The sequence below is a fragment of the Leiobunum rupestre genome, chromosome 6 (genome assembly GCF_980474605.1).
Source record: "Leiobunum rupestre chromosome 6, qqLeiRupe1.1.hap1, whole genome shotgun sequence".
In the NCBI taxonomy this organism is placed as follows: domain Eukaryota; kingdom Metazoa; phylum Arthropoda; class Arachnida; order Opiliones; family Sclerosomatidae; genus Leiobunum; species Leiobunum rupestre.
This window is the reverse complement of record NC_143389.1, coordinates 13,005,428-13,027,108: the sequence shown is the minus strand read 5'-3', so window position 1 is coordinate 13,027,108 and position 21,681 is coordinate 13,005,428. Positions and strand designations below refer to the sequence as shown.

Below are 21,681 nucleotides of genomic sequence, written 5' to 3'. Positions count from 1 at the left end.
CCAATTATTTGTTGTTCGGGATGGAAATCCTCAACGAAGAGATCTACAATCAACGGTGTGGTATGGAAAAAAATTATACATCAATCGATAGGAGATGTCGTGCCCTCATTGACGCTGGATCAATTTTGGGCACTTAGGGCTACAGAATTTGGTCATTGGGTGTCCCTCGCACCGTTAGGAGTAGGAAGGAACACCATACATCGATAGATAGAGGGGGAACTCGCCGGCGCTATAGACCTTTTGCGTGGTCTGAAATTGAAGCTCGTAAAAATGTTCTGGTAGCCCTGTTGATGAAGGGCTTTGTGATTTACCATACATTTTCTTAGTATTTAAGAGAACCCAAATATTAAAGGTAAGCTTAATTAGTTTTTATGTTTTATGAGTTAAAATCTTGAAGGGATCAAAATTAGGAAAAGTACACGGGCTACAACGGCAAGGCTTAGAATCTACAATCGCTCACGTGGTCTCTATGTCTCTGCTTACAATGTAATCAGCTGGGATTCCCCTGGGAAGAAATATACTTTTTTCATCCTACTGAAAGATCCCACTAAACGTGATATTGGGGGGGGGGGGGGGTTACCCATAGTGAAGGTGACCTTGGGGGGTTGTAACGGGGAAAATAATAAAAATGGTAGCCCCCAGTCGAAAGCGCCGCAAATTATCTATATCAAGTAGGGAAACGGGGGCCCCACATTTTAATTTAAAGATATTATCAACATATTGGAGGATTGCGTGTACCCAAATGACCTCCGTGCCATTTTAAGACCTTCGTAGGCCCTGGGCACTAACAAGACCTTTATAGGCCCTATTTCTAAGAAGATATTTTTAATGTATTTGTTTTCATACTCAACAACCTTTGTAGGCCCTGGGCACAGTGCCATTCTACCCATTCGAAAAAACGGCCCTGAATGTCCCTGATATATTGTTTTTCAATGGAATCATAACGGAGAGAGGGTGCTTCTCGCAAGTCCTCTGTTAATAAATACTTCGTGTCAATGGTGTTTGCTATTTTTGCCATTCCTCGAATTCAAGAGAACGAAAATAAATTTGTTAACATTTTAATAGATCAAAATAAAATAAAGATACATTTGTAGGACCATATCCGAGTTGTAAGAAAATATTGGGTTTATACTCTTGATAGAAAGTAATTAATGAAGATGTATGAAGTAAAAAAAAATCAGCTTTAATACGGAATTTGTAATACCCAATTTCGTGTAGCTATGCTGTCGCAGCATGATTAGCACCTCTTACGATAATAGTAATACGCAAGTCGAAAACATTTGGTCACGCGCCGACGATCCTTGGCTTGGCCAAGGCCAAAGAACAAAAATGTGCGGTCATTAAAGAAGGGGAACTGACACACGTATTGCACTTATTGGAAACATAATTATAAACTCTTGTTTTTATTTGTAATTTGATGGCGATGTAATCGAAGGATTGTGAAACTCGTGTGTTCTAGTTAATAGCAGTTTTAAGAAAAATTTATTTAATTTATCAAGCTGCCGATTTAAGAGAAGGACTAATTTTCTCTGAGGAAGTTCCAGATGCTGGCGTTGAATTCCTCAACATCGTCCAGTTGACTCCAATGAGACACTCCTTTTAAGATTTTCATGTGGAATTTGTCGATGAACTGGGCCGATCGTTGAGCCCCTTCGAGGGACAAAGCCAAATCGCGGTCACCCCACAAAAGGAGCATCGGACAAGTAACGCGCAACGATTCCTTTTGTCCTTTAGAAGAGGAGTTGCCGATATTCGCCCTGTAGTAATTCAAGGCATGCGTAAAGGCGCCTGCAAATATAAGATATTAAGTTCTGTCAATGGTAATCACTGACTCTCAAACATGAAAATCACGAGAAGACTATCACTGCAAGAATAGCAATGAAAATCTTTCTGGTAAGGACACTCGGCGACGTCATAGCGTGTCTCTTACGAAAGAGGAAATAATCTTCCTCTATTCCTTAAGTTATTTTCAAAATTATACTTTTGAAAGAAAAATACAAACTTTCTAAATCAATTACCTACTCAATTTGTAAATATTCATAGGTAGTATAATATTTTAATTTTAATAGTCACGGTAAATTTTAAGCCGTGATGCGGTGCACACATCAGCGATTGGCTGGGATAATTTAAGCCGTGATACGGTGTAGACATCAGCGGTTGGCTGACATAATTTAAGCCGTGATACGGTGTAGACATCAGCGGTTGGCTGACATAATTTAAGCCGTGATACGTTGTAAACATCAGCGGTTGGCTGACATAATTTAAGCCGTGATACGGTGTACACATCAGCGGTTGGCTGACATAATTTAAGCCGTGATACGGTGTACACATCAGCGGTTGGCTGACATAATTTAAGCTATGATGCGGTGAACACATCAGCGGTTGGCTGACATAATTTAAGCCATGATGCGGTGTACACATCAGTGGTTGGCTGAGATAATTTAAGCCCTGATGCGGTGTACACATCAGCGGTTGGCTGAGATAATTTAAGCCGTGATACGGTGTACACATCAGCGGTTGGCTGACATAATTTAAGCCCTGATGCGGTGTACACATCAGCGGTTGGCTGACATAATTTAAGCCATGATGCGGTGTACACATCAGTGGTTGGCTGAGATAATTTAAGCCCTGATGCGGTGTACACATCAGCGGTTGGCTGAGATAATTTAAGCCGTGATACGGTGTACACATCAGCGGTTGGCTGACATAATTTAAGCCCTGATGCGGTGTACACATCAGCGGTTGGCTGAGATAATTTAAGCCCTGATGCGGTGTACACATCAGCGGTTGGCTGAGATAATTTAAGCCGTGATGTGGTGTACACATCAGCGGTTGGCTGAGATAATTTAAGCCCTGATGCGGTGTACACATCAGCGGTTGGCTGACATAATTTAAGCCGTGATGTGGTGTACACATCAGCGGTTGGCTGAGATAATTTAAGCCCTGATGTGGTGTACACATCAGCGGTTGGCTGAGATAATTTAAGCCCTGATGCGGTGTACACATCAGCGGTTGGCTGACATAATTTAAGCCCTGATGCGGTGTACACATCAGCGGTTGGCTGACATAATTTAAGCCCTGATGCGGTGTACACATCAGCGGTTGGCTGACATAATTTAAGCCCTGATGCGGTGTACACATCAGCGGTTAGCTGAGATCATTTAAGCCCTGATGCGGTGTACACATCAGCGGTTGGCTGAGATAATTTAAGCCCTGATGCGGTGTACACATCAGCGGTTGGCTGACATAATTTAAGCCGTGATGTGGTGTACACATCAGCGGTTGGCTGAGATAATTTAAGCCGTGATGTGGTGTACACATCGGCGGTTGGCTGAGATAATTTAAGCCCTGATGCGGTGTACACATCAGCGGTTTGGCGGTAAATGAGCGCCTTTTGGAAAGTGTTTCGAGCCTGCGAAGATGCACGTGCCATTTTTGTGATCTATTTGGATACTTCTCTCGAAAGAAAAACATTCACTTTAGTTAAATATGGCTTCTATTCGTAAGTTAATCTGTCGAAGATCTCCTAATAATGATGATAGTGATATGCCAATACGCCATGTAAGAAATAGCCTACTCCCTAACGTGCAAAACGATATTTCCCTAACGTGCAAAACGATATTTCCCTAACGTGCAAAACGATCTTTCCCTAACGTGCAAAACGATCTTTCCCTAACGTGCAAAACAATATTTCCCTAACGTTCATAACGATCTTTCCCTAACGTGCAAAACGATATTTCCCTAACGTGCAAAACGATCTTTCCTTAACGTGCAAAACGATCTTTCCCTAACGTGCAAAACGATATTTCCCTAACGTGCAAAACGATCTTTCCCTAACGTTCATAACGATCTTTCCCTAACGTGCAAAACGATATTTCCCTAACGTGCAAAACGATCTTTCCTTAACGTGCAAAACGATCTTTCCCTAACGTGCAAAATGATCTTTCCCTAACGTGCAAAACGATCTTTCCCTAACGTGCAAAACGATCTTTCCCTAACGTTCATAACGATCTTTCCCTAACGTGCAAAACGATCTTTCCCTAACGTGCAAAACGATCTTTCCCTAACGTGCATAACGATCTTTCCCTAACGTGCATAACGATCTTTCCCTAACGTGCATAACGATCTTTCCCTAACGTTCATAACGATCTTTCCCTAACGTGCATAACGATCTTTCCCTAACGTGCAAAATGATCTTTCCCTAACGTTCATAACGATCTTTCCCTAACGTGCAAAACGATCTTTCCCTAACGTGTAAAACGATCTTTCCCTAACGTGCATAACGATCTTTCCCTAACGTGCAAAACGATCTTTCCCTAACGTTCATAACGATCTTTCCCTAACGTGCAAAACGATATTTCCCTAACGTGCAAAACGATCTTTCCTTAACGTGCAAAACGATCTTTCCCTAACGTGCAAAATGATCTTTCCCTAACGTGCAAAACGATCTTTCCCTAACGTGCAAAACGATCTTTCCCTAACGTGCAAAACGATCTTTCCCTAACGTTCATAACGATCTTTCCCTAACGTGCAAAACGATCTTTCCCTAACGTGCAAAACGATCTTTCCCTAACGTTCATAACGATCTTTCCCTAACGTGCAAAACGATCTTTCCCTAACGTGCAAAACGATCTTTCCCTAACGTGCAAAACGATCTTTCCCTAACGTGCAAAACGATCTTTCCCTAACGTGCATAACGATCTTTCCCTATCGTGCAAAACGATCTTTCCCTAACGTTCATGACGATCTTTCCATAACGTGCAAAACGATATTTCCCTAACGTGCAAAACGATCTTGCCTTAACGTGCAAAACGATCTTTCCCTAACGTGCAAAATGATCTTTCCCTAACGTGCAAAACGATATTTCCCTAACGTGCAAAACGATCTTTCCCTAACGGGCATAACGATCTTTCCCTAACGTGCAAAACGATCTTTCCCTAACGGGCATAACGATCTTTCCCAAACGTGCATAACGAATTTCCCGCACGTGCATAACGGTCTTTCCCTAACGTGCTAAACGATCTTTCCCTAACGTGCTAAACGATCTTTCCCTAACGTGCATCACGATCTTCAACAGATCTCATTTATAACTTTGTTTCAAGTCCAAATGTGGGCGCCCCATTTTGAACACACCATGATCGATAACATTAGTATCATGGTTGTTTATTAATAGGCAGTATACAGAGTGTCCACAAAAAATTAACCAGGGCGAATATCTCAAAATCTGTTTCAGGTACGAACTTGAAATTTTCAGGTCGCATAAAGCGTGTAGGGGGAACACCTACTATGAAAATGTCGATGACCTTGAACCATGTCATCAAGGTAATCCAAAAATTATCTCGAGAACCGTAAGCGTTAGAAAGTTGTTTCCAATAGTTGATTTTATAAAATGTCTTTACGCTTGCCCAACTTGTTGAAATGTTGCCCTGGAATAGTTCCGCCAATGCCTAAGAATGAGTTCATAAGTTCTTTAGTGGGAGAGAAAACGGATCCACAGCTGAAGCGGGGAGGCAACATTTCAACAAGATAGCCAAGGTTATTTTATTAAAAGAACTATTAGAACGGTATTTCACGTCACGTTTTATGTCTAAATAGCTTTGACCATATCGGATTTGACAAACAGGAAATCGAGAAAAGTTTTACTAAAATCACAAAGGTCGTAAAAGGGAAAATTGTAAGAAAGCGCTAATAACTCGAATACAAGTCGTGTTACATTATTCAAATTTGCTAGACAAACGCATCATGGTGGGAGTCTTTAAAGTTTTTAAAATTGGATGACCTTGAAAACGCGGTTCAATGTCGTGAGAAAATTATGTAGTGATCCATTGAGTTTAGAAACCAGGTTTCAATTAGAAAGTGCGTATCACCACATTCTCATCCAAGTAGCTTTGAACCATGTCTTCAAGGACATTAAATAATGACCTTGAGAAATAACTTTTATCGACTACCTATTGGTTAAATCCGATCGGATTCAAGCTATTTAGACCTAAATCGTGACAGGGAATACTTTTCTAATTGAAACCAACTTTCTAACACTTACGGTTCTCGAGATAATTTTTGGATGACCTTGAAGACATGGTTCAAGGTCATCGACATTTCCATAGTGTTCCCACTATACACTCTATGCGACCTGGAAATTTCAAATTCATACCTAAAACAGATTTTAATATATTATTTGCCCGCGAAAATTCCCATTTTTGTATACAGCTTAAGTGATAGCAATGTCGGACCTAGTGAGGAGTAATGTCGGCAGTGGCGGTGCCTACTTTTAGGCGTTAAATAAAGTCTTTTCCATACAGATACGTTAAATTGAAATAGGCAGTTACCAGGTTGGGAGTAAGTGTATTTATAGGCTTCGATGTCCTCTCCAGTGAAAAACTTCTTTTTTCCATTTCTGTACACGAGGTTGAAAAAAGCCATGTCTTCAGCTTTTAGTGTGATTTCTGGAAGGTAGGGTAGTTGGAAATAGAACATGTACCTGCAAATCAAAGATTTCATTAGAGCATTGTTTTCAAACCTACTTTGGCGCTTCACATTTTTAAACATTTAAAGCTTTTACGAAGACCAAATATATCATTATTCGATTTTAAAGGAATAATATATGTCATATGTTATTCAAAATCTAAAATCCTTTTTTAACTGTTTTGGTTTAAGGCCTATAAGTGAACGTTATGGTAATACGTCACGTTTATCGTTTTGAGAATGGTAAACCGTAAGTGAACTTATTTCACCCGTGACAAATGTCAACCTTGCTAGCTCAGAACAGTACAGTGGATCTGAATTCAAATTTTAGATTGGAAATTAGGAACATTTAACACTAGATCGTTCCGAGTGAGCTAACGACTTAGGATAGGCGCCCACTGGCTCTCCGTTTCGTATCCGTCCTGCCTCCACAAGGCATTGTCTCCGTTACGAAGCAAAGGCTTGTTAAAAGTAGTACGGACACGTTACGAAGAGCAGTGAGCGCCTGGTTTTAGGGAAATTTTAAAACCACCAACGGATTTTTGACATTTCAACAGTTCAAGCTATTTCCATTTCATCTTAATGATAAATTTATTAAATATCTGATTCTGAAATACAATATCGACAAATATATTTATAAAAGAGTTAAATCTTTGGGTGCGCGCGCTCTTGATATATTAGTAGATTGTGGCTCGCGCTCTTCATATCGTAGTAGATTGTGGCTCACGCGATTTCGCGCGCGTTGAGAATGAAAAAAGAAGCGCGCAATAGGCGAAGCTATAAAGTCCTAAGAATTACGAACTATTATTTATTTTATTTTGCTAATGGCGGTTTAAAGTTTGATCGATCCATCTAAATTATCTAATTATTATTATTATTTAAAAAATCTTGGAATAGAAAAGTGGAAGTTAATTAGCTGTCTGTAGTATCTGGAAGGAATAATTTTTTCATTACCGTCGCACGACGAACTATGAACTCGGGTTACCGAATCGAAGTTGGCTGTGATATGGTAGTCACGTGATTTTGTTTTCCCATTTAGCAAGTTGGTTAATAGTGCGGGTAAAAGAGGGTAGCTCAGCGGCAGAATTCGTCCCAACTTGCAATGCGGCCTAAAAATTCTATTTTGATGTCTACTTTGAGGATCCGATGAGTCCGCAGCGATGCGGGGTGGACAACACAGTTTTTGGGGGGCAAGGGGGGCAGGAGGGGGCAGTTGCCCCCTAAATTTGCTTTCACCGAATTGAGCCGTGTTTGGTGTTGTTTCCGATGGTGCATTTCACCCTGAGTCGAATGCGACCCACCACATGCCCGTCAGATGAACCGTTTCCGAGTTATGGCCGAATTTGTACTGAATCGCGTGGTTTTTTCTCTAATATGAAAAAAAAATCCCCAAATGTTAAATTTTGCAATCCGGTCAAGTTGGGTATCATTTCTGTAGTATGTTTTAACGTTGAGTCGAATGAGACACGCCGCGTATCGCTGGGACTAATAGTTTCGGAGGTATGACCATAAGTACACTAAACAAATGTTTTTTTTTTCGGAATTTCACTAAATGTTGAAAAGGTATATCAACCATTTGGCCAGGACCAACCATACTGTCGGATCGTACGTATTATTTTGTGCCGAATCGAATAAGACCAACCGCAATTCCGTAGGATGAATAGTTTCCGAGCTATAACGAAATATGTGCGAACCATAAATGGTGTTTTTTTCAAAAAGTTCGAAAATATTCATTTAAACCACCACCCGTGTCTACAAATTTCTCCCCGGACGACCACAATGTATTCATCTTACAAACTACTAACATTGTAAGTGCTGAATAGAATGAGACCAACCGCAGCGCCGTGGAATGAATAGATAACGAGTGATGACGGAATTTACATAAGATAATTGGCATTTAATCCTTAAACAGGTTCTGAAAATGTTTTTTTCTTTTTTTAATTTATTTATAATTTATTTTTATCATTGTATTCGATTAATGTTTACTACCAAAAGCATGTGTGACGTTGCAAAACGTCATATTGATATTCTTTAGTCGCACCATCTTCGTTTTAAACGTTTCTACTTGAATTTTTTATTGCCCCAAAAAAATGCCATAGAAATTTCAGATATATTATTATTATATTTCATTCATTCTATTTAGTTGTATTGTCTGATGCAAATTTTAACTAAGTAAAAATGTGTTCGATTGTACCTGTTTTTAAACATATCTTCATCATTTCTTGTAGCAAACACACAACAATGATGCTAAAATTTAACTTAAAAAAAAAGAAAAAAAAACATTTTCAGAACCTGTTTGAGGATTAAATGTCAATTATCTAATGTATCCGTCATCACTCGTTACCTATTCATTCCACGGCGCTGCGGTTGGTCTCATTCGATTCAGCACTTAGTAGTATGTAAGATGAATACATTGTGGTCGTCTGGGGATAAATTTGTAGACACAGGTGATGCTTTAAATGAATATTTTCGAACTTTTTGAAAAAAACACCATTTATGGTTCGCACATATTTCGTTATAGCTCGGAAACTATTCATCCTACGGAATTGCGGTTGATCTCATTCGATTCGGCACAAAACAATACGTACGATCCGAAAGTATGGTTGGTCCTGGCCAAATGGTTGATATACCTTTTCAATATTTAGTGAAATTCCAAAAAAAAAACATTTGATTAGTGTACTTATGGTCATACCTCCGAAACTATTAGTCCCAGCGATCCGCGGCGTGTCTCATTCGACTCAACGTTAAAGCATACTACAGAAACGATACCCAACTTGACCTGATTGCTAAATTTAACCTTTGGGGATTTTTTTTTCATATTAGAGAAAAAACCACGCGATTCAGTACAAATTCGGCCATAACTCGGAAACGGTTCATCTGACGGGCATGTGGTGGGTAGCATTCGACTCAGGGTGAAATGTACCATCGGAAACAACACCAAACACGGCTCAATTCGGTGAAAGCAAATTTAGGGGGCAACTGCCCCCTCCTGCCCCCCCCCCCCCCCCAAAACTGTGTTGTCCACTCCGCATCGCTGCGGACTCATCGGATCCTCAAAGTAAACATCAAAATAGAATTTTTAGGCCACATTGCAAGTTGGGACGAATTTTGCCGCTGGAGAGCTCTTTTTGGGCCTCTTTTACCCGCACTATAAGACCAAATTTACTTTATAGTTTCGCCTATTAAATACTTTAACCATAGGAAAGAAAGTGACCAAATCATGTGACCACCGATCTTTTTTGGAATTGCCTATTATAAGCAATAAAATATTTTTCAGTCAGGATAGCCGGGACAGAAGTTGGGGCACCACAAGGAGGGGCAGCAGCAGAAGCCACCGAGAAAGATCAGATAATTTATATGTAAACGTTTCGAGATCAGGAAGGTACATTCAAGCTACCTACACTATTTTACTAATACCAAAAGTGACATAATTATCGAAAGTGTGTCAACGGAAATGTTTTTGAAATGAATGTTACTCGCGAACTAAAAGTTGGGAGGGGAGTAGAATGGAAATACATTGGCGAGGGAATGAAGTTCAAAAGTAAAAAGAGTGTCACCTAAAGAGGCACTGGAGACGGAAACGCTAGCAACATCGGTCTTCGTTTTAATTCAAAACACGAAAGAGCACATTATTAAGTGGGGCAGGGTCCATCCTTTTCTAGCCTTGAAAAGTATACGAACTGCACACTTTTTTTTGTAAATGTCATTTTTGGTAATACCGTCTACACACCCAATCAAAGACAGGAATCCATACCTCTACTTGGAATGCTTATAGCGGCAGATTTTCGTCTCGATGTTCTGACGGTTTTTTTTTGACGTCACTATTATAACTTAACAAACAACAACGTGAGAGGGGAGCGCGCAGAGGGGATTGTTTTCTCTCGTAGGCGGGGTCAAAGCCGTCAGAGTTATCTTACCATACGCAAAACGGCAGATAAGCATTCCAAGTAGAGGTATGAATTCCTGCCAAAGATAATGGAGCCCTCGTACCCTAGATTCAAAAGCACTGCCTCGCGCGCAGTCACTAGCGTTCGGCCGTTTACCCACTTCCTGTCGGAGCTCCGAATAAAACAGCACCTGTTCGGTATGCAACAAGTGTTTACTTTTAACTAGGTAGCATATTAAGGCTTAGCAAAAAAAAGTTCTGTTGACAGGTGAAAAGTTTCCATTATATCAACCAGAACTTTATAAACATTTTTTGTAAAATATTTTGATGTTTTCATAATTATTTTGATGTTTTCGTAATTATTTTGTTTTTTCGAAATTATTTTGTTTTTCGTAATTTTGTTTTTCGTAATTATTTCGTTTTTTTTGTAATTATTTTGTTTTTTCGTAATTATTTGTTTTTTCGTAATTATTGTTTTTTTCGTAATTATTTTGTTTTTTCGTAATTATTTTGTTTTTTCGTAATTATTTTGTTTTTTTTGTAATTATTTTGTTTGTTTTCGTAATTATTTGTTTTTTTTCGTAATTATTTGTTTTTTTTCCATAAATATTTTGTATTTTTATACTTAAAACAATACAATTATATCAATTAAACCATTGAATAATAACTACTAAATTAAAGTGCGCGCCATTCTGCCATTGTGATGACGTCACTATACTCAACGGTGACTCCGTTGAGCTCCGTTGGGCGATACTGAACGCACTTCATTACGACCAGCTATAGAATAAACTATCGTAGATAACGCCACAATAAATGAAGAAGTGGTCAATTCCGCTTCCCTTCATTCTAATTTTCCACTCACTAGGAGCACTATTCATTCAAGTAAAAGCCATAAATATTTAGCCAAAGTACCAAGACATGAAGAACTGCTTCCACGTATTTGCAAGAGCCCACGCGAGGGCAGATGGATGAGGCACGTTGGCCACGATTAAGCGACTGACAGCTTCCGGGTGTTTGGCTGCCAAACGATACGCCACCAGACCTCCCCAGTCATGCGCGACCACGATGGCTTTACCAGAGTCTTTGGCTATAGAGAAATATAATAGATAAACCAAAATGTTAGACAGCTTTACGAAGTACATGTATTTTTATAAACCTCGAGCTTTACTTCGCTGATTTAGTTGAAAACTGGAAACCCAATACATCTGCCACAAAATATATGAATTCGATAAAACCGGTTACCTGACGATGAAAGACGTAATTTAAGACATGACTAATATATTTTGTGTTAAGAAATACATAAATTTACAATTATCTTATAAATGGTTTTGTTTTTTTAATTTGGAGGAGACTGTTTATTACAAAGTACTAAGTCGCTTTCAGAACAAATGAAGTAGTAACTATTATAGCCGTAATTACTGTCGGTTACCGGTTATATCTTTAAATACATTGGTGTAGATGTATGGAACAGCCTGATACTTACAAAAGTGTTTAATCACTTCAAATACATCTTCGATAACATATTGTACTTCGTAATCACGCACGCTTTTCTTTTTTTCGGACTGGCCAAATCCTCGTAAATCCATAGCTACAACACTGAAAATAAAGTGTTACAGACATTTTAAGTTAAAACAGTATCTTATGCTGCTAAAATGATTCGGCAAGGCATTTTAAATAGAAGTACCAAAAACACAAGTACTTGTTCAAGGCGCCAATAATGCGCATAATATCAGATTAGAAAACAATTATACCTATAATATTAATGTCAAAGAATGTTTAATATTCAATGGCAAAATTGTGTGATTCACTCATGCAATCAGATGGAAATATAAATTTGTACAGAAATTACTGGAACTCACATAAAAATCAATGTTAAGATTGTGAGAAAGCATTTAAATTCACTGAATGAATGCCAAAGTTCGGTGAAAATCACTGAAATAGTGTGAGGAATCAATGGAAGATTGCGATATCCCACTGAAAATCACTGAAATACTGTGACAAATCACTAAATTAATGTGGAAAATCATTGAATAGTGTGAGTTACTACTGAAACAATGCGAAAACGCACTCAAATAGTGTGGGAAATCAGCGTGAATCACAAAATCAGTAATCAGATGCTAAAATATCTTCCCAGTGAATATTCCCTTGATGATTAAATACAAAAATCATTAAAAGAGAGATGAGATCTACTCACTAATTATTATATTTTATCAAAATTTGTGTTTAATTGCTGGGAAGGTGTGTAGTAACTGCATTTGGTACTTCTAGAATAAAACCACAGGATGGAAAGGCACCAAGTTTCGTTACCAGTATTCCTTGGAGAATTCTTTGATTTGGTGTTTCCAGACGTACCAGAAATCCGGAAAACCGTGGATAAACAACATCAATGGCTTATTGTCATCTCCCTTTTTCACATAATGAATTTTCGTATCCTGTTTAACATAATTATTTTCATAATCGTTTTATTAATTTAAACTACATTAAATTAACTACAAAATTTTAACGGGTTAAGTTTCTAATAAGATACATTTTTTCAACTTTAATGGAACGACACCGATAAAATAAGTTGATATATTTGGAGTAATGCCAATCTTAAGATTCCAGTGTTTAAAAATGAAATGAAAAGGTTGAATGGCTTTTACCCAGGGTTGAGAGAAGGCGGAGCTTGGAAGTTAACGTCATCCACACCAGAGCGCTAAAACTTACTCGTTGGTGACATTCACAAAACTAAGAAACCCGGCATCTCGTTATATTCCCACTTTTTCCCTGGTGCTAAGGTAATTTAAATTAAATAAATTTTAAAACAAATACAGTTTATGAAACAAATCAAGAAAACGAGAACCAGCGTTTGTCTATGTAAAGATAACATTAAACAACGCCGAAGAGGTAAAAACACCAACAACGTTTGGGGAAACTAAAATATATTAATTTATTTTATTTATTTATCGGTTTTAAATAAATAAATATATTTTAGTTTCCTCAAACGTTGTTTGTCTTTTTTAACTCTTCGGCGTTGTTCAATGTTGTGAAAAAAATGATTTGCTATTGGTAGCAACAAAAGTAGCGTAAGACCCAAAAGTGTGTCAGGGAAACGAAGGGGTCGGAAAATACGTCATCAAAATCGAGGTACTCCAGCGCCGCCGAGTGAGGCGTTTTAGAACGTATGTCTACGAGCGAGTAAATCGAAGAGATAAAATCGCGCCAGACTAAAGACTAAATATAAAGTTGCTGGTACTATTCCAACTAGTGGCGGCGTAAGCGGGGGGCGAGGGGGGGGCGAGGAGGCGAGTAGGCGAGGGGGGCGGTCCGCCCCGGGTGCCACGGTAGCTAAGGGTGCCATTTTCCTGTCAAAACGTTCGGTAGGGTGGCGCATAGCTGAACGGGCTCGTCTCACACTAACGAGGAGAAGACCCTAGGTGGTTCTCACCGATTTGGTTCAAAGTTGGAGGATTGTTAGACCTAGATGTAACATGAAACCCGTTAAAGGGAAAAGTTACGCTGGGCTTCCGTTTTGCCATGGCAACCAAAAATGTTTTTGACAACATAAAATGAGAAAAAGTCTATGTAAAATAACATGCGAAAATTACAAATTCTAAAAACTCCAATAATTCAAAAAACAAAATATTTTTAAAAAAATTGTAAATTTTACATTTTTGGATTACTTTGGACAAATAGGGGGGAATAAAAACCATTTTGGGTGAGCTCGAGCTAATTTTAATAAATAGGTCGAAATTTTAGCTATAATACAAAATATTTGTAAAACTTATGCCGTGATAACTGCCATATATTTTCGCCGATAAATCTTAAAATTTCTTAATAACATTATCTGAACGATGTAAACAGATTTTTAGATATCAATAGAAAAACGACGCCATTTTATAAAATGGCGGATACAAATATAAATCATGGTGCAATAAGTTAGGTAATTTATATCCGATTAACTTAAGATTTTACGTTACATTATCTGCCCGAATGAATTTGTACTATAGATTTTTATAGAAATCCGACACCATTTTGGAAAATGGCGGATATCAATAAAACTCATCGTGCGATAAGTTCCGTAAATATTCGTCGATTAATCAGAAATTTTCTACGTTTCATTATCTGCCCGAGTTAATTAGACCTATGGGTTTTCCAATAATAATCCAACGCCATTTTGATATATGGTGGATAGAAATATACCTTATGATGCGATAACTGCCGAAATTATTTGTCGATTTACGTGAAATTTTCTACATTACATTATCTGACCGAATAAATAAGCCCCTTACATTGTGATAGAAATCTGACGCCATTTTACAAAATGGCAGATATCAATATCTCATAATGCGATAACTGCCGAAATTATTTGTCCAATTACTTGAAATTTTCTACTTTACATTACCTATTAAAGATAATAAATCCTATTAATTTTAATAAAATTCGAGGCCATTTTGGAAAATGGCGGATGTCATATAAGTTCCGTAATTATTCGACGATAAATCAGAATTTTTCTGTTTCATTAAATGATCAAATAAAAAAGTCCTTTCTATTTTGAAAGAATTCCCAAGCCATTTGGCAAAATGGCGCATGTCTGAGAAGATCCGTAATTATTCGTCAACTATTCTGAAATTTTCTATTTCTGACCGAGTAAATTAGTCCTATTTCTTTTGAGAGAAATAGTCCGTTTTTCAAAATAACGCACATCAATGTAACCCTTGGTGCGATAAATTCTGTATTGTTATTGTTAAAAAAATTATAGGAAACTTCATATAAAATGGGTAAATTTTAATACATTTCGGCAAAATCCAATAATATTGGGTAAGTTCTTATATCATTGGATTAATAGAAAATAATGATGGTTAAATATATCATTGAGGCATAATTTGGATAAATTGAAATATTATTAAATTAGTTCAATTGGCATTGTAGAATTATTGGTAATTCGGGAAATTATTGGTAAAGCAGAAAGTGGTTGTAATTCCGGAAATTTTGGGTAATTTGGAAAATTATTAATAATTTGGGAAATAATTTGTAATTTGGGAAATAATTTGTAATTTGGAAAATTATTAGTTATTTGGGAAATAATTGGTAATTTGGGAAATATTTTGTTATTCTGGAAATTATTGGTAATTCTTGAAACTAATAGTAATTCTTGAAACTAATGGTAATTTTGGAAATTATTGGTAATTCTTGAAACTAATAGTAATTCTGGAAACTAATGGTAATTCTAGAAATTATTGGTAACTCGGGAAATTATTGGTAACTCGGGAAATTATTATCGCATTATGAGATATTGATATCTGCCATTTTGTAGTCATATTTCTATCACAGTGTAAGGGGCTTATTTATTCGATCAGATAATGTAATGTAGAAAATTTCACGTAAATCGACAAATAATTTCGGCAGTTATCGCATCATAAGGTATATTTATATCCACCATATTTCAAAATGGCGTCGGATTATTATTGGAAAACCCATAGGTCTAATTCATTCGGGCAGATAATGTAACGTAAAATCTTAAGTTAATCGGATATAAATTACCTAACTTATTGCACCATGATTTATATTTGTATCCGCCATTTTATAAAATGGCGTCGTTTTTCTATCGAAATCTAAAAATCTGTATACATCGTTCAGATAATGTAATGTAGCAATTTTAAGATTTATCGGCGAAAATATATGGCAGTTATCACGGCATAAGTTTTACAAATATTTTGTATTATACCTAAAATTTCGACCTATTTATTCAAATTAGCTCGAGGTCACCCAAAATGGTTTTATTCCCCCCTATTTGTCGAAAGTAATCCAAAAATGTTAAATTTACTATTTTTTTTATTTTTTTTTTAAATAATTTTTTTTCGATTTATTGAAGTTTTGCACAGGGGGGACCCTTAGAATTTGTCATTTTCGCATGTTATTTTACATAGACTTTTTCTTATTTTATGTTGTCAAAAACATTTTTGGTTGCCATGGCAAAACGAAAGCCCAGCGTAACTTTTCCCTTTAACGGGTTTCATGTTACATCTAGGTCTAACAATCCCCCAACTGTGAACCAAATCGGTGAGAACCACCTCGTGTCGTCTCCTCGTAAGAGCCCGAGCTCGATTTGAGACTGAGCCCAGGCTTTATTATGAGAATGATACGAGTCCGAGAAGAGACCAAAACGTTGTGGTCATTTAATTAGAGCCCGAGATGAGACCATTTTAATAAAGCGTATTTTTGTGAGCTCGAGATGAGACCATTAAAATAAAGTAAATTGCTGTGAGCCTGAGCTGAGTCCAATATAGTATAGTGTATTACTACGAGCCCGAGCCGAGACCATATTTTTGTAACGAGCCTGATATGAGACCTTTTAATTTTCAAGAGACGGTTATGGGTCCGTTTTTGCACGATTATGTTCCCCTTGGCCACTGGGGAGCGCTGCGGCGCAGAGAAACACGTGCCGTAACCGTAACGCTTTCTTTCTCACCGATACGACCAACTTGGATCACGTGCTGTTTGCGAACAGCGCGTGATCACAGTTGGCCGTGTCGCCCTTGAATAGAGCTCTAGCCTACTGGGTTAATACGGAATTTACGTAATTGGCTATTTCGGATAGCATTATTTAACCCAGTCGTTTTCTGATTGATCCAAAGTTAACTACCTTCTAGAATTTTCGAAGATTGTTGTAGGCCTATCTGGCTAGGTAACCGTAATGAGGTGTAACTTTAAAGTTGGCACTTATTTCTAAATTTTTATTGTTTTTACCTTAAGTAAAAACTAACAATTAAATATCGAAATTTGAGTCCATGGAGTTTGTAATATACTGCCGCGATGTAGGTTACCTAATAGCTCAACAACTGGAAAGTATTAAATCTAATGAAGGTTGGCGGTAGGACTATGTCGGATTGCGGGATAATGTTTTACAGTTTTCAATCACTTCTACTATGGATTAAATTGTAGAGGAAGTTCCACTAGCGAAAAAAAAAGCCAAAATACCCTGTAACGTAGCCACCTGGCGGCGTTTGATTGCAAAACGGAAGTTAATATTTTTTATAGTTCTATCTGGGGAGAAAAAAAACGACGTGCTTGTGATATTCCCAAAAATAGCAGACGAATACGACAAATGGGGGCGATATTTTAAAACCAAAAATAGGTGGCGCTACAAACTCTTATCCAGTTGCCCCTGGCTAGAGAGGGGGTAAAGGTGAGATGTTTTTTAATCACACATAAGTCAAATATTGTTATATTTACAGCCTCTATAATTATTACATTTGTAATTCCGTGTCACCCGGAAAGTACTCAGCCATGTTCAACAAATACTATAACCTAATTTAGACGAATACATGATTAACGTCGCTCGATAAAATTCTAAAAAGGCCTATAATTTCGTGTCACCACAAATTAGTGGTTCCAATTTCTATCTGAAAAGGTATATCTGGTATCTGGTTCTTCTACACTTGTTGTAAACAGACAACCGAGCAGATAAAAAAACTTCGTCCCCCTTTATTTTATCTTCTCGGATAAAATCTGTTAGTCTTATCTCATCTGAATATTTTAACTGGTTAGTTTTTATTTTAAAAATACGATAATCAAACCAGTTATCTGCTACAGAATATAGAATAATATTATAAGTAAATGAATATATTTAGAGAAAGGCTCTAGCTAAGTATAGCTCAGGGTGCACAAACTTAATGACAGGAGCTTTATTTGTAGTTCAGTTGCTATATACCTACTCGTTGGGCCATGATAGAACTCCTTCCTAGGACCCTACACATCCTTCCATATAATCCTTTATCAAATTACATAAAAAAAACCTTGGAAACATGAATTTTCACCAAGGGAAAAGATACGCGGGGCTTCCGTTTTGCTATGGCAACCAAAAATGTTTTTGACAACTTAAAAGGAAAAAAATATACTTTTAAAAAAGCATGGGATTTTCTCGGTTTTACAGGGGGTACCCTGTGAAAACTTTTGAAAACTCAAAAAAAATTAAAAATTTTAATTTCAACTAAAATGCTAAATTTGAACAATTTTGGGTGAAATTCATCAAGTTTGGGTAAACTTAAACCAAATTTGGGTAAAATTGAGAAAAGTTCATTGAATTTGATAGATAAAGGAATATTTGCAAAATTTACCTAATAAATAGGGAATTGTCAAATAATTTTTTTTAACTCGACAAAAATTGGGTAAAAAGACCAAAATTGGGTAAAATCGGGTTTAACCAACTAATATTGCCATTTGAAAAGCATTTGTCAATTCCAAAATAAACTCGACTAGCTTGCTGACTAAATTGTTTATATCAATGACAGCTAATAAATAAGTATTTATATACTTTTTTAGTCGGAAGCAATATTTTTTGTCAAAGAAGTATCTTCGTTGAAGGATACGTATCGTTCTTATCTGATTGCTCGGATAAAAAAATCAGATTGTAAAGGCGGTTAGGTAAACCAGATATAGGTTAAATCGAATATTTCTATTTGGATAAGTGTCATCGGACCAACTGTTATCTGCGCATGATTAAAAAAGCGGGTTCATCCGATTAGGAAATCGATGAAAAAAACCAGGACTATTCAGATAAATAACAGATAACAGATAGCTGTTGGAAGCACTACAACAAATGGGGTAGGTACATTTGTTCGAATTTCAATCGTCCGAACGGTGGAACAAATGTTCGAATTTCATTCCTCTGAACCGCCAAAATAACAAATGTTTCAATTGTTCGAAGTGGACAACTTTTTTGTTTCATTCGTCCGAATCGGTAGCATCACTCGTTCGAATTCTGTCGCTAAATTAGTATTTATCGCTGACGTAAAGCACGTGCTAAATTTGGATATAGGACAACCACCAATGGCCAAGAAAGAACACTCTTGTTAAATTCAAAAAAATGAAGTGTAAAATAGTTCAATAATAAACGGATATAAGCATATAATGTCTAATCATTTTATCCTATTATGTCCATTTTTCCTTTGGCCGATATAGTAAGTGGGAATTGCGTTGAATGTTGTGGATATTTTAGGTTAGGTTAGGTTAGGTTCACGCTAATGTTACTATTTTCTTATATTAACAATATTTAAAAAAAAACAACCAATTCCTAATATTCGAAAAAACGGACAAACGATTATTCGAATAAATGAAATTCGCCAGTAAAGTTAACATAAATTGAACGACTAAATCACTAACAAAAGTTGTGATAAATTTTTCGGGCAAATGAAATACGTTTTCGGACATACGATCCTGTTTTCCGGCGTTCGGACAAATGATCATTCGGACATTTGTACCACCGTTCGGATGAATGAAATTCGAACGAATGTACCAAAATCCAACAAATACCATAACCTAATTTATACGAATACATTAACGTCGCTCCATAAAATTCTAAAAAGGCCTATAATTCCGTGTCACCAGGAAAGTACTCAGTCATGATCAACAAATACCATAACCTAATTTAGATGAATACATACTTAACGTCACTCGATAAAATTCTAAAACGGCTTATGAATAAATTGAAAAGGTGGTTTGCTTGTACCTTTAATTGTAAGAATCCGTGATTTCCAAGAGCTGAATCGTGAAGGCATTGTGGTTCGGATTCTCGTGGGTTTATCTGGAAATATTTTTTCCTTCCAATTTGTATAATTCTGACCAGAACCTTCAATAGGGACAAGAACCCATACACGTAAGACAAAATTGTGGTCGAAAACGTCTTAGCCATTGCGACTTTCAATGCGGACAATTAAAGCTCAACTCAGTCTGGTGTCCTCAATACAAAATGTTCCACAGCGCTTATCTGTACAGAGTTATCAATTTTCCCTCTTTATCTTTTGGCCTTTAGAGAGTCTCCAGACTCTGATCTGCAAAGCCCTTTTCTTTAGGCCCATTGGGAAATTGATAATATGACTAATGTGAGAGAATATACTAAACCTGTTTGCTCAGAGGGTCTGCATTTCGAAATTCAAACATCGCGTGGAACACATGATCTATATGTACTTACTTTTGATGTCAAGGTTACCAGATTTTTAGTATAAGGAAACATTACAATATTATTTCCCCTAAATTGAATAGATTTTCTAAGCTAGTCAATCCTTTAAAATGGCAGCTCAGAACAGGGGCGTAGGACCCTGGGGAGGGGTCAAGTGTATTTACCAAATATGTAACTGTTAGGGGCTACTAACCCTTATTGTACCCTCCAACTTCCTGGTCAGTTCAAAAGTTAAAACTTTTCAGTTAAAGGTATAAAACGCTTATCGAAGCAAAAATTATCTTACAGTTTTCGCCTTTAGTTTTCAATAAATAATGTTTTTTTTGCCAATTATAAACCAAATCAAGTATATAATTATATTTTAAATTTACTATACTTGATCGTATCATTGACTGAAATATTACCATATCCATCAATGGTTTTGAATTTCAGGCTATAACTTGGTATTTCTGTAAGGGTATTGTTTTGATAAATGTTTGTTGGAAACAGATAATTTATATTCGACGCATGGAGACCGAATATTAGAATTACATGTTCGCGTACATTTAAGAAGAAAAAAATTCAAAATATGTAGTAACACCAAGAATTTATTTAGATAGCTAAATAAATAAGGGAGAAGGACCATTTGGAGACAGACCTCACGATCGAAGAAGGCTGGGTCCCCGGGGCGGCGGCAGTGTTTTGTGACACCCCCCAAGATCGTTCAGAAGTTTTCACGGGTCCGTCTTCTTCAAGTTTAATCGTTCGGATTTGCAGCCCCCCCCCCCTTACGCCGCCACTGGCTCCAATCTCATTAGGGGAAGGAGCTTACGGGCATAAGGAACAACGCTACAAAACACCTCAATATTATCCTTAAGTAGATAATAAATATATTCTTGGTAACGTTATAGGTCACTTTTTATTTTGAAATAGTACCTTTACTTTAAATATTTTGATGATAACTTATATAAATTTATGGCAATGAAAGGGCACTCAAATCTTACGTTTAGGACCACGATGGGTGTATCACCAGGCCCATCTCTACCATTGAGCTAGGTAGGGCTAAGTCCTAGGGCGCCGCACTCTCTGGAAGGGCCCGTCTATTCCTTTGTCTTTTTTGTAATAGGCTATATGCTAGTTAGAACTGTGGGTACAAATATCGCCGCCTTCTGACCGAGTCTTAAATGAAATATACGAGAGCTGTCTGCTTGTTCAAATTATCTTCACGATAGCCGAAAGTTTCAACCGATAAACATTGAAATTCAAAAGTTGCTATTTCTTCACGTATTATGTTGATGAATATTAAAGCAGATGGCGCTATATTTCCTAAGCTCGAAGCCTATTTAATTGTATAGTATTCAATAAAGACCAAGCCCTATGAAAAAGGCCCCTTACATTATTAGCCCTGGGGCGC

The 21,681-nt window shown here is 37.1% G+C and overlaps 1 protein-coding gene across 1 annotated transcript; it reads right to left on the bottom strand.

Moving 5' to 3' along the window:
- Nucleotides 1-1,096: 1,096 nt before the first annotated feature.
- LOC149939310 (epoxide hydrolase 1-like) lies at nucleotides 1,097-20,074 on the bottom strand. The gene is made up of 6 exons (XM_090178129.1): nucleotides 19,839-20,074; nucleotides 12,656-12,780; nucleotides 11,832-11,944; nucleotides 11,261-11,435; nucleotides 6,327-6,478; nucleotides 1,097-1,788 (listed from the first exon to the last, which is right to left on the bottom strand). The coding sequence occupies exons 1-6, from the start codon at nucleotides 20,019-20,021 to the stop codon at nucleotides 1,520-1,522; spliced, it is 1,017 nt and encodes a 338-aa protein (XP_090034255.1). The 5' UTR covers nucleotides 20,022-20,074; the 3' UTR covers nucleotides 1,097-1,519.
- Between the last annotated feature and the right edge of the window lie 1,607 nt (nucleotides 20,075-21,681).

Bases quoted from the DNA above. Each gene is read 5' to 3' on its own strand.
- LOC149939310 (XM_090178129.1), bottom strand. From the start codon at position 20,021: ATGGCTAAGACGTTTTCGACCACAATTTTGTCTTACGTGTATGGGTTC. The intron at 12,781-19,838 runs GTACAAGCAAAC...TATGTTAAACAG, and splicing joins ACGGATTCTTACAATTAAAG to GATACGAAAATTCATTATGT. The intron at 11,436-11,831 runs GTAAGTATCAGG...ATTTCTCTATAG, and splicing joins TGAAGTGATTAAACACTTTT to CCAAAGACTCTGGTAAAGCC.